The 19929-nt window shown below is 48.8% G+C and overlaps 1 protein-coding gene across 1 annotated transcript in view; it reads left to right on the top strand.

The window, feature by feature from the left end:
- LOC139385439 (neurobeachin-like) overlaps nt 1–19929 on the top strand; it is a 346644-nt gene that overhangs the window by 315051 nt on the left and 11664 nt on the right. Inside the window, exons 51-56 of the mRNA XM_071130488.1 lie at nt 378–530; nt 9319–9486; nt 14619–14708; nt 15654–15846; nt 18915–18986; nt 19537–19692. Of these exons, the coding sequence (XP_070986589.1) occupies nt 378–530; nt 9319–9486; nt 14619–14708; nt 15654–15846; nt 18915–18986; nt 19537–19692 (832 nt within the window). The remainder of the gene's footprint in view (nt 1–377; nt 531–9318; nt 9487–14618; nt 14709–15653; nt 15847–18914; nt 18987–19536; nt 19693–19929) is intronic.

The following is a 19929-nucleotide window of genomic DNA, read 5'->3' as shown; positions in this document are numbered from 1 at the left end:
GGAGGATCATGGGAGTTTATGTCTTCCTCTCTGTGCCGAGGTCCTGACCTCATCACCACACCTCTGCACTGACACACACACACACACACACACACACACACACACACACACACACACACACACACACACACACACACACACACACACACACCACTGAAATAACTGTTACAGCACCTCTCAACACCAATGGCCTGCTGTTTATTTGGCTTGTATTACCTTTCCCCCTGAAGACACACACACGTGCACAGTCCATTTACTCGCCTTACATCTCTCCTCCCCTTGTTGATCTTACTACCTGCCCTGTGTAATAAAAAAACGTGTAATCATGTAGTATAATAACATGTGTATAATAATGTGGTAATGCCTGTCTCCAACAGGAGTTGATTCCGGAGTTCTACTACCTGCCGGAGATGTTTGGTAATAGTAATGGTTACCACCTGGGCCAGAGGGAGGACGGCAAGATGGTGTGTGATGTAGAGCTGCCTCCCTGGGCCAACAAGCCTGAGGACTTTGTCAGGATCAACCGGATGGTGAGGAACTAAACACCTCTCCTTCTCTCCTTATCTCCCACCCTCTGCTCTGTTCCTTTCCTCTCCTGCTTTTGTCACCCTTGTCTCCTCCTTCGTCCTCTCATTTTGTACCACCCTTTCCTTTCCTCCTATATCATCCCCTCCTCTTTCCTACCCCCCACCTCTCCCCTCTCCTCCTCCCTCTTCCCTCTCCCCCCCTCCTCCCCCTCACTCTGTATGTCTGTGTGCACTGCTCGATACTAACACAATCTGCAGCTGACCCCGTTGATGTCACTAAAGGACGAGGCCAGTAAGTGTCCCCTATAATGTTACCTAATGCTGGACTCATCAATCATCATTTAGCTGCGTGTGTGTTTGCGTGTGTGTGTGTGGCTGTGTGCTGTTTGTGTGTGTGTGTCAACCCAGTACAACCCTGTTCTCCCTGCAGGCCCCTTTTGAGCAACACACACACACACACTCTCACACACACACACACACACACACAGAGACGCACAGAGACAGAACGTGAACTCTCTCTCCACCCTCTGCCAGCCTCTCAACCAGTCCAGCCTGGAGACACACAGCGTTTCACTTCTCATCACATTTCAAACCCACACATACAAACACACACACACTCGTACACACACACACACTCACAATCACACACTATTATAGATATGATATTATGGGGGGGGCGGGGGTTCAACAGTTCTACAATGTTATTAAGGGTAGGATGTGGGGTATGGGGTAGGAACACACTTGACCTTTTCAGCAGGAGTGACAGAGCTGGGGGGAGGGTGGTAGGGGTGGTGATGGGAAGGAGCTGGGGGGGGGGGGTTAGCGGCAAGCAGAGGTGACCTTTCAGTAAGCTCAGCTCTCTTCTCCTCCTCTGCTCTCTCCCTCTGCTCTCCTCCTCTACTGCATGGTCAGCTATATCTACATCAACCTAGCACACAGAGAGGTGGAGGGGTGGCACAGAGAGGAGGGGGAGGTGGAGTGGTGGCACAGAAAGGTGGAGGGAGTTGGAGGGGTGGTACAGAGAGGAGGGGGAGGTGGAGGGGTGGCACAGAGAGGTGGAGGGGTGGCACAGAGAGGTGGGGGAGGTGGAGTGGTGGCACAGAGAGGTGGAGGGAGGTGGAGGGGTGGCACAGAGAGGAGGGGGAGGTGGAATGGTGGCACAGAGAGGTGGAGGGAGGTGGAGGAGTGGCACAGAGAGGAGGGGGAGGTAGAGTGGTGGCACAGAGAGTAGGAGGGACGTGGAGGGGTGGCACAGAGAGGTGGAGGGAGGTGGAGGGGTGGCACAGAGAGGTGGAGGGAGGTGGAGGGGTGGCACAGAGAGGAGGGGGAGGTGGAGTGGTGGCACGGAGAGGTGGAGGGAGGTGGAGGGGTGGCACAGAGAGGTGGAGGGGTGGCACAGATAGGAGGGGGAGGTAGAGTGGTGGCACAGAGAGGAGGGGGAGGTGGAGTGGTGGCACAGAGAGGTGGAGTGGTGACACAGAGAGGTGGAGGGGGAGGAGGAGTGGTGGTACAGAGAGGTGGAGGGAGGTGGAGGGGTGGCACAGAGTGGAGGGGGAGGAGGAGGGGTGGTACAGAGAGGTGGAGGGAGGTGGAGGGGTGGCACAGAGAGGAGGGGGAGGTAGAGTGGTGGCACAGAGAGGTGGAGGGGTGGCAGAGAGGAGGGGAAGGTGGAGTGGTGGCACAGAGAGGAGGAGGGAGGGGGAGGTAGAGTGGTGGCACAGAGAGGTGGAGGGGTGGCACAGAGAGGAGGGGTAGGTAGAGTGATGGCACAGAGAGATGGAGGGAGGTGGAGGGGTGGCACAGAGAGGAGGGGGAGGTAGAGTGGTGGCACAGAGAGGTGGAGGGTGGCAGAGAGGAGGGGAAGGTGGAGTGGTGGCACAGAGAGGAGGAGGGAGGTGGAGGGGTGGCACAGAGAGGAGGAGGGAGGTGGAGGGGTGGCACAGAGAGGAGGAGGGAGGTGGAGGGGTGGCACAGAGAGGAGGGGGAGGTGGAGTGGTGGCACAGAGGTGGGGAGGTGGAGTGGTGGCACAGAGGTGGGGAGGTGGAGGGGTGGCACAGAGAGGTGGAGTGGTGGCACAGAGAGGTGGAGAGGTGGCACAGAGAGGTGGAGGGGGAGGAGGAGTGGTGGCACAGAGAGGTGGAGGGAGGTGAGGGGTGGCACAGAGAGGAGGGGGAGGTAGAGTGGTGGCACAGAGAGGTGGAGGGGTGGCACAGAGAGGAGGGGTAGGTAGAGTTGTGGCACAGAGAGGTGGAGGGAGGTGGAGGGGTGGCACAGAGAGGAGGGGGAGGTAGAGTGGTGGCACAGAGAGGTGGAGGGGTGGCAGAGAGGAGTGGAAGGTGGAGTGGTGGCACAGAGAGGAGGAGGGAGGTGGAGCGGTGGCACAGAGAGGAGGAGGGAGGTGGAGGGGTGGCACAGAGGTGGAGGGAGGTGGAGGGGTGGCACAGAGAGGAGGAGGGAGGTGGAGGGGGGGCACAGAGAGGAGGAGGGAGGTGGAGGGGTGGCACAGAGAAGAGGAGAGAGGTGGAGGGGTGGCACAGAGAGTGGAGGGAGGTGGAGGGGTGGCACAGAGAGGAGGGAGGTGGAGGGGTGGCACAGAGAGGAGGAGGGAGGTGGAGGGGTGGCACAGAGAGGTGGAGGGAGGTGGAGGGGTGGCACAGAGAGAGGGAGGGAGGTGGAGGGGTGGCACAGAGAGGAGGAGTGAGGTGGAGGGGTGGCACAGAGAGGTGGAGGGAGGTGGAGGGGTGGCACAGAGAGGAGGGGGAGGTGGAATGGTGGCACAGAGAGGTGGAGGGAGGTGGAGGAGTGGCACAGAGAGGAGGGGGAGGTAGAGTGGTGGCACAGAGAGTAGGAGGGACGTGGAGGGGTGGCACAGAGAGGTGGAGGGAGGTGGAGGGGTGGCACAGAGAGGTGGAGGGAGGTGGAGGGGTGGCACAGAGAGGAGGGGGAGGTGGAGTGGTGGCACGGAGAGGTGGAGGGAGGTGGAGGGGTGGCACAGAGAGGTGGAGGGGTGGCACAGATAGGAGGGGGAGGTAGAGTGGTGGCACAGAGAGGAGGGGGAGGTGGAGTGGTGGCACAGAGAGGTGGAGTGGTGACACAGAGAGGTGGAGGGGGAGGAGGAGTGGTGGTACAGAGAGGTGGAGGGAGGTGGAGGGGTGGCACAGAGTGGAGGGGGAGGAGGAGGGGTGGTACAGAGAGGTGGAGGGAGGTGGAGGGGTGGCACAGAGAGGAGGGGGAGGTAGAGTGGTGGCACAGAGAGGTGGAGGGGTGGCAGAGAGGAGGGGAAGGTGGAGTGGTGGCACAGAGAGGAGGAGGGAGGGGGAGGTAGAGTGGTGGCACAGAGAGGTGGAGGGGTGGCACAGAGAGGAGGGGTAGGTAGAGTGATGGCACAGAGAGATGGAGGGAGGTGGAGGGGTGGCACAGAGAGGAGGGGGAGGTAGAGTGGTGGCACAGAGAGGTGGAGGGTGGCAGAGAGGAGGGGAAGGTGGAGTGGTGGCACAGAGAGGAGGAGGGAGGTGGAGGGGTGGCACAGAGAGGAGGAGGGAGGTGGAGGGGTGGCACAGAGAGGAGGAGGGAGGTGGAGGGGTGGCACAGAGAGGAGGGGGAGGTGGAGTGGTGGCACAGAGGTGGGGAGGTGGAGTGGTGGCACAGAGGTGGGGAGGTGGAGGGGTGGCACAGAGAGGTGGAGTGGTGGCACAGAGAGGTGGAGAGGTGGCACAGAGAGGTGGAGGGGGAGGAGGAGTGGTGGCACAGAGAGGTGGAGGGAGGTGAGGGGTGGCACAGAGAGGAGGGGGAGGTAGAGTGGTGGCACAGAGAGGTGGAGGGGTGGCACAGAGAGGAGGGGTAGGTAGAGTTGTGGCACAGAGAGGTGGAGGGAGGTGGAGGGGTGGCACAGAGAGGAGGGGGAGGTAGAGTGGTGGCACAGAGAGGTGGAGGGGTGGCAGAGAGGAGTGGAAGGTGGAGTGGTGGCACAGAGAGGAGGAGGGAGGTGGAGCGGTGGCACAGAGAGGAGGAGGGAGGTGGAGGGGTGGCACAGAGGTGGAGGGAGGTGGAGGGGTGGCACAGAGAGGAGGAGGGAGGTGGAGGGGGGGCACAGAGAGGAGGAGGGAGGTGGAGGGGTGGCACAGAGAAGAGGAGAGAGGTGGAGGGGTGGCACAGAGAGTGGAGGGAGGTGGAGGGGTGGCACAGAGAGGAGGGAGGTGGAGGGGTGGCACAGAGAGGAGGAGGGAGGTGGAGGGGTGGCACAGAGAGGTGGAGGGAGGTGGAGGGGTGGCACAGAGAGAGGGAGGGAGGTGGAGGGGTGGCACAGAGAGGAGGAGTGAGGTGGAGGGGTGGCACAGAGAGGAGGGGGAGGTGGAGGGATGGCACAGAGAGGAGGAGGGAGGTGGAGGGGTGGCACAGAGAGGAGGAAGGAGGTGGAGGGCCAGGTCTCGGCAAGGGGGGGGGGGGTTGTTGCACAGTGTTTTTATCCTCTTATCTTGTAATATAGATATTAGCATACATGCGGAATCCTTGGATGGATACCTAGAGAATCATCATCTTCACTCTCCGTCACTGTCCTCACTCATCCTGCTCTCAGATCTCATTATGGCATTCTTCATTTTCTGCTTCCCTCTTACGTTACCTTTTATTCTCCCTTTCTCTTTCTCTCTCCTTCCCTCTCTCTCTCTCCTTCTTTCTCCCACCCTCCCTCCACCCCTCCTCCCTCCAGTTCCCATCTTTGCATGTGCCAGATTCAATCATGGTGACATGCCCCATGGCTAGTTCAGCTCCCTCTGTGTTCAGCTCTGTCTGTGCGCTCTAGCTAGCTCCACTCTGTTGATAGAGGCTGTTATTGGGAGGGAGAGTGTAAAGTCCTGCAGCATGTCTTTATGCGTATCTGCTGCTAGAGTTGTAGTGTGTGACCACTGGGTCGACAATAAGAACAATAATACTATAAGCACTATAAGTCTACCATAGTAATATAGCACAACAGTAACACTGTCTACCCTAGTGATATAACACAACAGTTACACTGTCTACCACAGTAATATAACACAACAGTAATGCTGTCTACCATAGTGATGTAACATAACTGTAATGCTGTCTACCATAGATATGTAACACAACAGTAATGCTGTCTACCATAGTGATGTAACATAACTATAACACTGTCTACCATAGTGATGTAACACAACAGTAACACTGTCTACCATAGGGGTGTAACACAACAGTTACACTGTCTACCATAGTGATGTAACACAACAGTAACACTGTCTACCATAGTGATGTAACACAACAGTAACACTGTCTACCATAGTGATGTAACACAACAGTTACACTGTCTACCATAGTGATGTAACACAACAGTAACTTTGTCTACCATAGTGATGTAACACAACAGTAACTTTGTCTACCATAGTGATGTAACACAACAGTAATTTTGTCTACCATAGTGATATAACACAACAGTAATGCTGTCTACCATAGTGATGTAACACAACAGTTACACGGTCTACCATAGTGATGTAACACAACAGTAACACTGTCTACCATAGTGATGTAACACAACAGTAACTTTGTCTACCATAGTGATGTAACACAACAGTAACTTTGTCTACCATAGTGATGTAACACAACAGTAACTTTGTCTACCATAGTGATGTAACACAACAGTAACTTTGTCTACCATAGTGATGTAACACAACAGTAACTTTGTCTACCCTAGTGATGTAACACAACAGTAACTTTGTCTACCATAGTGATGTAACACAACAGTAACTTTGTCTACCATAGTGATGTAACACAACAGTAACTTTGTCTACCATAGTGATATAACACAACAGTAATGCTGTCTACCATAGTGATGTAACATAACTGTAACACTGTCTACCATATTAATATAACACAACAGTAATGCTGTCTACCATAGTGATATAACACAACAGTTACACTGTCTACCATAGTGATATAACACAACAGTAATGCTGTCTACCATAGTGATGTAACATAACTGTAACATTGTCTACCATAGTGATATAACACAACAGTAATGCTGTCTACCATAGTGATGTAACACAACAGTAATGCTGTCTACCATAGTGATGTAACATAACTGTAACACTGTCTACCATAGTGATATAACACAACAGTAATGCTGTCTACCATAGTGATGTAACATAACTGTAACACTGTCTACCATAGTGATAAAACACAACAGTAATGCTGTCTACCATAGTGATGTAACATAACTGTAACACTGTCTATCATAGTGATATAACACAACAGTTACACTGTCTACCACAGTGATGTAACACAACAGTTACACTGTCTACCATAGTGATGTAACACAACAGTTACACTGTCTACCATAGTGATGTAACACAACAGTTACACTGTCTACCATAGTGATGTAACACAACAGTAACTTTGTCTACCATAGTGATGTAACACAACAGTAACTTTGTCTACCATAGTGATGTAACACAACAGTTACACTGTCTACCATAGTGATGTAACACAACAGTTACACTGTCTACCATAGTGATGTAACACAACAGTTACACTGTCTACCATAGTGATGTAACACAACAGTAACACTGTCTACCATAGGGATGTAACACAACAGTAACACTGTCTACCACAGTGATGTAACACAACAGTTACACTGTCTACCGTAGTGATGTAACACAACAGTAACACTGTCTACCATAGTGATGTAACACAACAGTAACACTGTCTACCATAGTGATGTAACACAACAGTTACACTGTCTACCATAGTGATGTAACACAACAGTTACACTGTCTACCATAGTGATGTAACACAACAGTAACTTTGTCTACCATAGTGATATAACACAACAGTAATGCTGTCTACCATAGTGATGTAACACAACAGTAATGCTGTCTACCATAGGGATGTAACACAACAGTAACACTGTCTACCACAGTGATGTAACACAACAGTTACACTGTCTACCATAGTGATGTAACACAACAGTAACACTGTCTACCATAGGGATGTAACACAACAGTAACTTTGTCTACCATAGTGATGTAACACAACAGTAACTTTGTCTACCATAGTGATGTAACACAACAGTAACTTTGTCTACCCTAGTGATGTAACACAACAGTAACTTTGTCTACCATAGTGATGTAACACAACAGTAACTTTGTCTACCATAGTGATGTAACACAACAGTAACTTTGTCTACCATAGTGATGTAACACAACAGTAACTTTGTCTACCCTAGTGATGTAACACAACAGTAACTTTGTCTACCATAGTGATGTAACACAACAGTAACTTTGTCTACCATAGTGATGTAACACAACAGTAACACTGTCTACCATAGTGATGTAACACAACAGTAACACTGTCTACCATAGTGATGTAACACAACAGTAACACTGTCTACCATAGTGATGTAACACAACAGTAACACTGTCTACCATAGTGATGTAACACAACAGTAACTTTGTCTACCATAGTGATGCAACACAACAGTAACTTTGTCTACCATAGTGATATAACACAACAGTAACACTGTCTACCATAGTGATGTAACACAACAGTAACTTTGTCTACCATAGTGATGTAACACAACAGTAACTTTGTCTACCATAGTGATGTAACACAACAGTAACACTGTCTACCATAGTGATGTAACACAACAGTAACTTTGTCTACCATAGGGGCCAGTGTAAGATCACAGGAATACTGTAGTTATATTTACTTTAATATCTTATCTAAAACACACTTAAGACTCCCATCAGAAATTAATGTTCCTCTCCGTACACACCAGTACACACACGCACGCAGACACACACACACACACACACACACACACACACACGCACACACGCACACACGCACACACGCACACACACACGGCTTACAGTAAAGTGGATCTCCATTGGTATTGAACAGCTCCATGGGAAAGATGGCTAGTCATTGTTTTTAATAGACAGAGAAGAAACATGATACTTGGCTGATATCAGACTGGAGACATTAAACAGGCTCCCTGAGGCTCATCCTGTTTATTAGTTTTAGTCCCAAATAGCACCCTATTCTCTATGTAGCTAGTGCACTACTTTTGATAAGAGTGTGGTTAAAAGTAGTGCACTATATAGGGAATAGGGTGCCATTTGGGATGGAGTTTTTATCACAGTCTGGAGAGAGAATTACTGCTATCAAAACTCAGGATTATATATTATCACTGAATGCTTTAGGTTCAATGGTAGTTTTCCTCTTTTACAACAACTAGTGCAGTGGGGTTTATGTGTTGAGCAGTGCAATGATGTTGTCAGTTGTATGTACAGTAACATTGACTTTTACAACAACTAGTGCAGTGGGGTTTATGTGTTGAGCAGTGCAATGATGTTGTCAGTTGTATGTACAGTAACATTGACTTTTACAACAACTAGTGCAGTGGGGTTTATGTGTTGAGCAGTGCAATGATGTTGTCAGTTGTATGTACAGTAACATTGACTTTTACAACAACTAGTGCAGTGGGGTTTATGTGTTGAGCAGTGCAATGATGTTGTCAGTTGTATGTACAGTAACATTGACTGTGTGTGTAGTGTAACTTGTGTTGGGTTGCGTGGTGTGTGTTATTGTTTCAGATGTGTGTATTGCTGTGTGTTTACTGTGTGTGTTTTTATGCTGCTGGCTGCCTTTATCCTCTACTCACCCTGCATGTGTTGTGTTGTGTGTGTTATGTGTACTGTGTGTTTACTGTGTGTGTTTTCATGCTACCGGGTGCCTTTCCCCTCTAACCCCGCTGCCTGTGTCTGTGTGTTCTGACAGGCCCTGGAAAGTGAGTTCGTGTCGTGTCAGCTGCATCAGTGGGTTGACCTTATTTTCGGCTACAAGCAGCGCGGGCCTGAGGCGGTGCGCGCCCTCAATGTCTTTCACCAGCTGACCTACGAGGGTTCCGTCAGCCTGGACAGCATCACTGACCCCGCCCTCAGAGAGGTACACCATAACACGACACTGTCACCATGGACACCAAACACCCCCTCACCCCAACCATCCCATCTACCCAGCTCCAGCATAGACAGATACTGCAGCTTCTGTCTATCCAGGTTCAGTTCAGTTCATTTATTTGGTATTTCACTGGAATTTGTCTCGCATTAAAGATATCAAACCATAAACATTTACAGACAACATGATATAGATGACAACAACTGCATAAAACACATACAGAGTACACACAGATATGGGTTTACAGTATAGTTGTTGCAAATACATGATCAATACAGTACAAAGTTAAGGCTATTTTGATTTTCTATCTCTCATTCACTCCATTTACTATTGACATTATTCTATTTTGCCCCTATACTACTGCAGACCCGCACATTCATTCACTCACTCACTCACTCACTCACTCACTCACTCACTCACTCACTCACTCACTCACTCACTCACTCACATTCACACCCAGGTCAATGAATGTTAGTCTGAAGTGTTGTTTGATATAAATTATCAAGGGGTCATCTTGTGAATAGACATGGGAGTGAATCCTCTCATTTACATTTAATTAATTGACTAGATCTGAGCTGTTCTCTGAGCAGGAGGAAGCTGTGAATAGCTTAATTGCAGAGAGAGAGAGGGGAGGAGGTCTCAGAGGGAGAGGGTGAGGAAGAGAGAGAGAGAAGTAGTGCGAGAGGGAGGTAGAGAGAGAGGCAGGTAGACCAAGAGGGAGAGAAGAGAGAGAGAGAGAGGGGGGGGGAGGGGGTAGAGAGTGAGTGATTTAGAGAGAGAGAGTGGAAGAGGGAGAGGAAAGGAGAGAAGAAGATAGAGATAGAGGGAGGTAGAGAGAGATAAGGAGAGGGAAGGGGAGGTTGAGGTAGAGAGAGAGGGAGGTAGAGCGGTCGAGAGGAGGAGGAGGAGGAGGAGGAGGGGAGCTGAGACTACAGCAATAGCAGCTGGCATGCAGCAGCAGTGTGGTGTTTCCAGTGTGATCTCCTCTCCCTGTGATATCCACCATCTGCCGTCTGCAAAACAACTCATTTATATCCCGTCACTTCCCGGGCCGCCTTTATCTATCAAGTGACCACTATGCAAATCACTCAGCTGCCTAATTACCAAACAATATGGACAACGGCTTTGGTTTTCATTATTTCCTCTCAGGCTTTTTCAGACAATGGCAATTATTGGAGTCATCCGGCTGTGAGGTTTTGGAAGCTGTCTGTCTGTCTGCCACCCTGCGAGGCGATAGTGTTGGGATGGGAGCTGACCGTGTAGCTTCATACTGCCTAATGGTGGTGGCCAGTTGATGCTGTGTCCTTTCTAACATGGGTCTGTGTGTCTGTGTGTTGGAGGGAGGACATAGCTCAGCTAAATGCAACAGATATGATAAATACTAAAGAAGGTATGCCTGAATACCTTGATGCCTTCGTCAGATCCTCTTATTTTTACTCCATAGCAGGTGAATTCATTACTGTCTGTCATTAACTCAGAAACAGGAACCTAAGGTCAAGTCAGCAAAATAACAAGTGAGTCTGTGAGAGATGATATGTAGTGGAAGGAAGAAAGAGTTCAATGCTTCAGATAAGCACTACAATCAGAGATAAACATCACACCTGCATCCCAAATGGCACTCTATTCCCTACACAGTGCAGTACTTTTGACCAGAGCCCTATGGGAAAAGGCAGCTTTTTGGCACGCACAACAAGTATTGACTTGCCTGATAATGGTGGAAGTAGTGGGATCCTGTGTATTGGTGGAAATAAGGTGACAGCCATGTGTGGAGCTGCTCCCAGTCAAAGGATCCCAACATGGTTTTCTTTTAGCTGACCCAGCCAGCCTGTCAGTTAGTCAGCCAGCCAGTCAGTCAGCCATTCTGAGTGGATGTGCTGATAGGCTCCAAAACATTCTGGGATGTGTTGATTGGCTCCAGAACATTTTAGGATGTGTTGATTGGCTTCAGGCAGATTCTGGTTCATACCTGTCTGGCAGGTGCAACCGCAGCACTGACATTAACCGCTGCAAATATGGCATTAAAATGTCAAGGAATTAGAAAATCAGATTGAAAGATAATCATTCATCTGACTAGGTGTCAGATTAGACTAGCTGATGGCTGCTGCTGTTACATGCGTTCGGGCTGTCCGGGCCGCCCTGGATGTGGTTGGCTAAGACAGGTGTCCGGGCCGTGGTTGGCTGAGGGCACAGTGACAGGTCTACTGGGCGCGCTGCTGGAACAGGAGTCCTACTGCAGCCTTGATGTCGATCCTGACAGCCTTCTCATATGGAAAACATGACAGCAGCCCCCTGATACAGACCCTGCTGTGTCACTCAGACACAAACAGACAAATTATTCATCAGTGAGGCTGTTCTCCTGCAGACAGCCAGTCACACAGCCTCCAGTTAGAGGGCCCATTACTGCCTATTGAAGGGACAAACAACATGGGGGGATGTGTGCTAGCCCAATGAAGGTGTTCTCCTAATGACAGAAGCTTTGAAGCTGCTTTCATTAATGCTTACTGCAGTCACCTAGCCATAGTAGCAGCTCTGGCATGCTAGTGTTTAAATAGTTGACCTCAACTATAAGAAGATCCCTTGATAAGCTATACATAACTTAAAAGACACAGATTCCTGGTGATGGTAGCTGTGGTTGTGACAACATTGTTAGAGACAAGCCGGTGTACTTCTACATACGGTAGTTCACATGTCAACTCAGAGACGCTCATTCCCAGAGACCCTTCAGGCTAACTTCTGTCTGTGGTGAAAGGGTTACCTACAGCCAGTCCACACGGGCTCATCTCAAAGTCACTTACATTGTTCCAATGACAATGGGGAATGTTAACTTCATAACGTGTTAACTTCATAACCTCACAACAAGGTTTTAATAGTGTATGAAAGGATGGAATTCAAAATAATATATTTTGGCTTTGTGTGGGTGCGTGTAGTGCCTTGGTTAATGTTTGTTCTTAAATGTTTCTTATAGATCCTTTAGAATTTAATTATGTGATAATTAAGAACTACATACAGTCATCACACTTCCAGAGCAAAAGTCTGATCTCAACTACACAGAAAAACACAATCTATTAGTATGACCCAAACGTGTTGATTTGGTGTGTGGAGAATTCATTCTATGTGGGTGTTAAGGTGTTGATGAACAGGTGTTAGTTAGTTCCCACTTCCCAGGTACGATGAGTCAGTACCATACCACGTACTATACCTGTCTGTCTGTCTGTCTGTCTGTCTGTCTGTCTGTCTGTCTGTCTGTCTGTATCTGCATGTCTGTATCTGCCTCTCTGCCTGTCTGCCTGTCTGTCTGTCTGTATGTCTGTCTGTCTGTATCTGCATGTCTGCCTGTCTGCCTGCCTGTCTGTATCTGCATGTCTGTCTGTCTGTCTGTCTGTCTGTCTGTCTGTCTTTCCGTCCGTCCGCCCGTCCGTCCGTCCGTCCGTCCGGTCCCCCCCCCAGGCCAGGTGATCGCTGCTGATATACCTGTGTGTTCATCAAGGCAGGTTAGTTGTTGCTGGGAGCTATATCAGCAGATAGTTACACAATACGTGTCACTTATCAGCCAAAAGACAGGCAGGGCCTTAAAGCAGGCGGGTCGTAAATGAATGAACTGCCTGTTAAGTCTTCAGGATGGCTGTTTGAGATGCACGTGACTTTGTGACACACTGACCGCCAAGAGTATTAGAGCTATTAGCATGCTGTTGTGATGGTCGGGAGAAAACATGCTCTTCAGATCACCTTCAATCACTCTGCTCTCTCTCTCTCTCTCTCCCTGCTCTTTTTCTCTCCCTTTCTCTCTGCGCTTTCTGCTCGCATTCTTTCTTTGCCTGTAGAAATAGAGCACCTTGTACACAGCCAAGGTTCTCCTGGAGAACCAAAAGAAGGAATTCTTCCGTACGTTTATCTGGAATAGAATGAATGGTCAGAAAAAAGGCTGATGTTTTCCACATGGCCCTCTGGTTCTTTCAGATCTCTGGCTCAGATTTCATTATGTGAACAGACTGGTGACCCTCACCCCAGCCCTCACCTAAAATAGCTATAATGGGACTAGGTTATTACTTGACTGACTGCATAGTAAAGAGCCACTGACTGATAATGGTTGCCAAATGTGTTCGCCGCCCAACGACTCACGGGAAACATTCACTGGCATTCCACGATGTTCAACTGACCAGGGGTCCTCACCTATCTGGTGCTATGCATGATGGGAAGTGACCCAGGGATAATGGGTAGACGGTCCTGGCTAAGAATCACCTTCTACCCAGAACACACTGCTTCCACTGTGGCATGGGGTTGCCAATGGAAGCTGTAGATACTGAGTGGTGTGTACTGTCTAGTACTGTGTGTGATTTGTATGTGCCTGCATGTGTGTGTGTTTGCTCTCTGCCTTTGTTCCAGGCACAATAACATGGATGTGGGGACTGCTGCAGTCCTAGCATCATGTCAATCCAGGTTAGCGTTAGTGTGGAGGGTCCCGGGATGGGGATGGGAATGGTTAACTGAAGCATGTTAATAGGGAAAGGGTTGTCTCTTCCATACTAACACTTGGATGACTCTGTAGGCTGAGGGGGGAGGAAGGGGGAGGGGGAGCACCCAGGCGGATTGAGAGTGCACCCCTCTCCTCCCTCTACGACCACCCTTCTCGGAGGCATGGCTGAGTTGGGATTTGCTTGCATTGTCAAGTAACGCATTGACCCATCACTTTGATGAATATTGATAGTGACAGCAGGCCTCTCTCTCTTTCTCTCCTCTTCCACTCTTTCTCCTCTCTGTCTCCCCCTCTCTCTATTATTTCTCTCCTTCCCTCTCTCCCTCTCTCCCTCTCTCTCTTCCCTGCCTTCAAGCTATCTCGCCCCCCCCTCTCTCTCTCTCTCTCTCTCTCTCTCTCTCTCTCTCTCTCTCTCTCTCTCCCCCTTGCTCTCTCTATCCTCCCTCCCTCTCTCTCCCTCTCTCTCTCCCCGCCTTCCTGTTCGCTCTCCCTCTCTCGCCCCCCCTCTCTCTCTCCCTCGCCTTCCTGCTCGTTCGTTCGCTCTCTCTCTCTCTCTCTCTCTCTCTCTCTCTCTCTCCCCCTTGCTCTCTCTATTATCCCTCTCTCCTATCCCTATCTCCCTCCCTTTCCGTCTCTCCTCTCTCCTCAGGCAATGGAGAAGCAGATTCTGATTGTTGGACAGACTCCGTCTCAGTTGCTCATCGAGCCACATCCTCCTCGCAGCTCGGCCATGCACCTGGTGAGACACACGGCATGCTGGAAAAATTCTCTCCACTGCGTCTCTGTCTATCTGTGTGCGTGTGTATCCATGCAAGTGTCTGTGTATGTGTGTGTGCGCGTTTGTGCTTTCGTGTATGTGTGTGTATGTGTTTGAATGTCTTTGTGGTTTGTGTGGCAGTCCCATCTCTCCATGGTGGGAGAGAGAATATTTTGCCAATAGGTTTCTCTATGCTATCTTCTCTACCATGTCCTCCACTCCTGGTACCCACTCCCCATTTCAATTCCCCAGTCCCCATTGCTTCCAACATATTTCCAATGGCTCCATTGAATGAGGAGTTGATGTGTCTATTGTGTAGAGCAGAGGGAAGAGTGCCCCCTACTGACCCAGTTCCACCACAGCCGTCTAACGTGTCTGAGGTCTTGTTGGTCCTTTTTGCTATCCCCATACAGTCAACTAAACTGAGCGCCACATTTTTGTAGTGCAAAATAATTGTGCAAAGTACAAAAATGACCTACATTATTTAGCATTAGGAAAATGTTGTCCCGACTTTGCTTGCAAGTGAAGATACATGCAAATGGATGGACAACCCTTGTCCCTGATGTTTCATGTACTATAAACAACAATTCCATCTCACGTTTCTAACCCCTGTCTGTCTCTGTATTTGTGTATGTGTGTCTGCCTATATGTCTGTATGTATGTCTGTCTGTCTGACTGACCATCAGACTGTCGGGGGGGGTCCTCTTCCCCCTCCTCCCTCCCCTCTTCCTCCTCCCTCATGTCCTCCTCCCCCCTACCCTCTCCCCTCTTCCTCTTCCCCTTCCTCCTCCCCCTCCTCTCCTGCTTTTCTGTGTCTGAAACCTGTTTAACCTCCACACTAATTACCTCTCTTCATTCTGTCCCCTTCTCTCTCCTCCTCCTCCTCCATCCCTCCATCCTCCACACTCCCTCTCTTCTACTCAATAGTGTTTCCTTCCCCAGAGTCCTCTGATGTTCAAGGACCAGATGCAGCAGGATGTGATCATGGTGTTGAAGTTCCCCTCCAACTCCCCGGTGACACACGTAGCAGCCAACACCCTGCCACACCTCTCTGTCCCTGCCGCTGTCACCGTCACCTGCAGCAGACTGTTCGCTGTCAACCGCTGGCACAACACTGTCGGTGAGGGTACTACACACACACAGAGGCCAGAAAGCACAGACCAGAACACACGTTCAAAGGTTTGGGGGTCACTTAGAAATGTCCTTGTTTTTGAAAGAGAAGCACATTTTTTTGTCCATTGAAATAACATCAAATAGATCAGAAATGCAGTGTAGACATTGTTAATGTTGTAAATGACCTGTAATCGAACCCACAAGTGCTGATGCCCCAGATACTCAACTAGTCTAAAGAAGGCCAGTTTTATTGCTTCTTTAATTAGAACAACTGTTTTCAGCTGTGCTAACATAATTGCAAAAGGGTTTTCTAATGATCAATGAGCCTTTTAAAATGATAAACTTGGATTAGCTAACACATCGTGCCATTGGAACACAGGAGTGATGGTTGCTGATATTGGGCCTTTTTTACCGTTTCCAGCTACAATAGTCATTTACCACATTAACAATGTCTACACTGTATTTCTGATCTATCTGATGTTATTTTAATGGACAAAAAAATGTGCTTTTCTTTCAAAAACAAGGACATTTCTAAGTGACCCCAAACTATGAACGGTAGTGTACATGCGCACACACACACACACACACACACACACACACACACACACACACACACACACACACACACACACACACACACACACACACACTCATAGGCCAGAACACACATGCTCTTGTAAAACTAATTGTGTGTTCCACCACATGTGCTACCTACCACAGCAGTGGCCCAGTAAAACCCCTCCATACCAACCAGGGCTAACCTACACAGCCTGGGTCTGTAGCAGCCTGGGTCTGTAGCAGCCTGGGTCTGTCACAGCCTGGGTCTGTAGCAGCCTGGGTCTGTAACAGCCTGGGTCTGTAGCAGCCTGGGTCTGTAACAGCCTGGGTCTGTAACAGCCTGGGTCTGTAACAGCCTGGGTCTGGAACAGCCTTAGTCTGGAACAGCCTGGGTCTGTAGAAGCCTGGGTCTGTAACAGGCTGGGTCTATAGCAGCCTGGGTCTGTAACAGCCTGGGTCTGTAACAGGCTGGGTCTGTAGCAGCCTGGGTCTGTAGCAGCCTGGGTCTGTAGCAGCCTGGGTCTGTAACAGGCTGGGTCTGTAACAGCCTGGGTCTGTAACAGCCTGGGTCTGTAGCAGCCTGGGTCTGTAACAGCCTGGGTCTGGACAAACCATTTTAGGAGCCATAAGAGATAATTGTGTTACATAAACTTTGCACAGTGACAAGTCACGCCCCTGAGTGAGGTCAGAGAGCGTGTCAGCCTGATGGAACCGTCCTTTCGAACAAACTGGGTTAAGGATTAACATGTCAGACCAGAAAAACGTTGAGATGTAGCTGCACATTTAAAGTGGTCTGAACTTTGAATATCAACACGAGGTAGAGATGATAAACTCACCTCTCGGACAATCACTGGTACGGCTGATTAGCTGTCCTAAGTAAATTATCTTCGAAAGCAAATTTAAGTGGGACCATTCTACTAACGTTTCTCTGCTCAAACCATCATATTACGTTACTCTCACCACCCCACTGGGAACCATCGACCCGGCTGGCTAGCCTATCTTCATAGAAGCATCTTCAGGAGTGAATGGAAGAAAAATCAATTGTAGTTCTGTTCAGGACTACACGGCAAGTCACCAGATACTGGAAACTACAGAGAAGAACAACAGTAGAAGACTTGTTGGAAAACCATTTTGGAACAATCAGAGCCTTACAAGCTTGCCACGTAAAGGCCCAACCCCCTTTCCAAGGCCCTGTCCACCGAGAGAGATCTGGCATTTCATGTAAATACATTCATGATTTCTTGCTCAAAGAGGGTGGCGGTTCATGTGCAAAGTATATGATTACTGTAAGTGAGAGTAGTTTCTAAATGTACCAAGGTTAAGTGTCTCTGCCCATCTTTGCCCCCCATCCCTCCATCTCTTTTATAACAAGCAGCCATATTGTTGTCATCCCGCTAGGGACCTGTTTTTAGTGTATAAAGTGTGTATGTTTATCCTGTGTTACCATTTAATTAGCTAGTAAATAATTAATTAAATCAACTTGTGTTATACTGAATAAGTAAGGCTCTGGTTTTTGCAGATGCAAGGAGGTTACGACTGTGCAGAATAATGATATGATACAAGGTTATGATGAATAAGTTGACTGTTTATAGACGTGATAGGTAAAGACCTTTAGAGTTTAATTCGGGAGATGGTAACTCTTTAAAGAACCGCTCTCATGGTGCCCCAGATCCTAATGAGTTAATTGTTACATGATTTATTGAATAGGGTAACAATTAAACATATTTAGGTAATTAGATAAATAACAGTCGTCAGGTTAATGTTAAAGTCAAGCCACGACAATGTCTACCCACCCTGCTACACCCCTTGGTCAGGTAAAGAGCGACTGAGTGCTTCCACATGTTGGTCCTCAGAGGCATGTGTGAACAACATTACCCTCCAAAGCTCCAAAGAAAAAAGCACACACACACGCACGCAGGTGCACACACACACACATTCACACGCACAAACACAAACACACACACACATGCACACTTCTCAGGGACCAAACTCACCTCAGAATCAAGGGTCACCTGAAAGCTTACTGGGAAATTAGGTTGCAACTGCACCAGATTCTCTTCACACTTCCACATCTGTCACCGGAGCGCGCACACACACACACACACACACACACACACACACACACACACACACACACACACACACACACACACACACACACACACACCGAGTTGAGGACCAGAGTGGAGCCTTACATTCTGTCGTTAAGGACCACAGCTGCAATGCCAATGTTCTTCTGTTGGAGAGAAGAAAAGGGTTCTGGGTTCAAACAATAATGAGCAGAATAATAAAGGCTTCATATTCCCAGCATACTGCTGTGTTTCTGCCCTCCAGGGGATCATAGCTCTACTCAGCCTGACAGTCAGGAACTGAAATCAATAAGCTTCATGGAAACCTTCATGAACCTACCTCTAACCATGGAGCAGGTGTTCAGGGTGTGTGTATGTGTGTGCGTGCATACTTGTGTGTGTACCTGCTTGTGTGACATACATGTGAAATGTGTGTGTGTGTTTCAAGGTTTGAGAGGAGCGCCAGGTTACTCCCTGGAACAGGCCCACCACCTGCCCATAGAGATGGACCCTCTGATTGGTGAGTGTAACCCTCAGGCCAGGCCAGACCATTGTACTGAATACTGACTAAGTTATCCCTCTGATTGGTGAGTGTAACCCTCAGGCCAGGCCAGACCATTGTACTAAATGCTGACTAAGTTATCCTTCTGATTGGTGAGTGTAACCCTGAGGCCAGGCCAGACAATTGTACAGAATACTGACTAAGTTATCTCTCTGATTGGTGAGTGTAACCCTGAGGCCAGGCCAGACCATTGTACAGAATACTGGCTAAGTTATCCCTCTGATTGGTGAGTGTAACCCTGAGGCCAGGCCAGACCATTGTACAGAATACTGACTAAGTTATCCCTCTGATTGGTGAGTGTAACCCTGAGGCCAGGCCAGACCATTGTACTGAATACTGACTAAGTTATCCGTCTGATTGGTGAGTGTAACCCTCAGGCCAGGCCAGGCCAGACCATTGTACTGAATACTGACTAAGTTATCCCTCTGATTGGTGAGTGTAACCCTGAGGCCAGACCAGACCATTGTACTGAATACTAACTAAGTTATCCCTCTGTGTGGGTGTGTAGCCAACAACTCTGGGAGTAACAAGCGTCAGATCACAGACCTGGTGGATCAGAGCATCCAGATCAACACACACTGCTTCGTGGTTACCGCCGACAACCGCTACATCCTGGTCTGTGGCTTCTGGGACAAGAGTTTCAGAGTCTATTCCACCGAGACAGGTAATACTAACTACCATGGTACTACTCGCTACTATAGTACCACCATAATACTACTACTACTATACTACTGTAGTACTATACTACTACTATATTACACTGTACTACTTCCACACAGTAGGCCTAGACACAAAGGTTTAAATCATAATACTGTCTCTGTGTGGGTAAGCTGACCCAGATAATAGGTCAGACCGTATAATACTTATTACTTATACTACTGTACGTCTACAATACTTTATA

The sequence above is a fragment of the Oncorhynchus clarkii genome, chromosome 27 (genome assembly GCF_045791955.1).
Source record: "Oncorhynchus clarkii lewisi isolate Uvic-CL-2024 chromosome 27, UVic_Ocla_1.0, whole genome shotgun sequence".
In the NCBI taxonomy this organism is placed as follows: domain Eukaryota; kingdom Metazoa; phylum Chordata; class Actinopteri; order Salmoniformes; family Salmonidae; genus Oncorhynchus; species Oncorhynchus clarkii.
The sequence above is the reverse complement of the archived record's forward strand: the minus strand, read 5'-3'. Positions and strand labels throughout refer to the sequence as shown.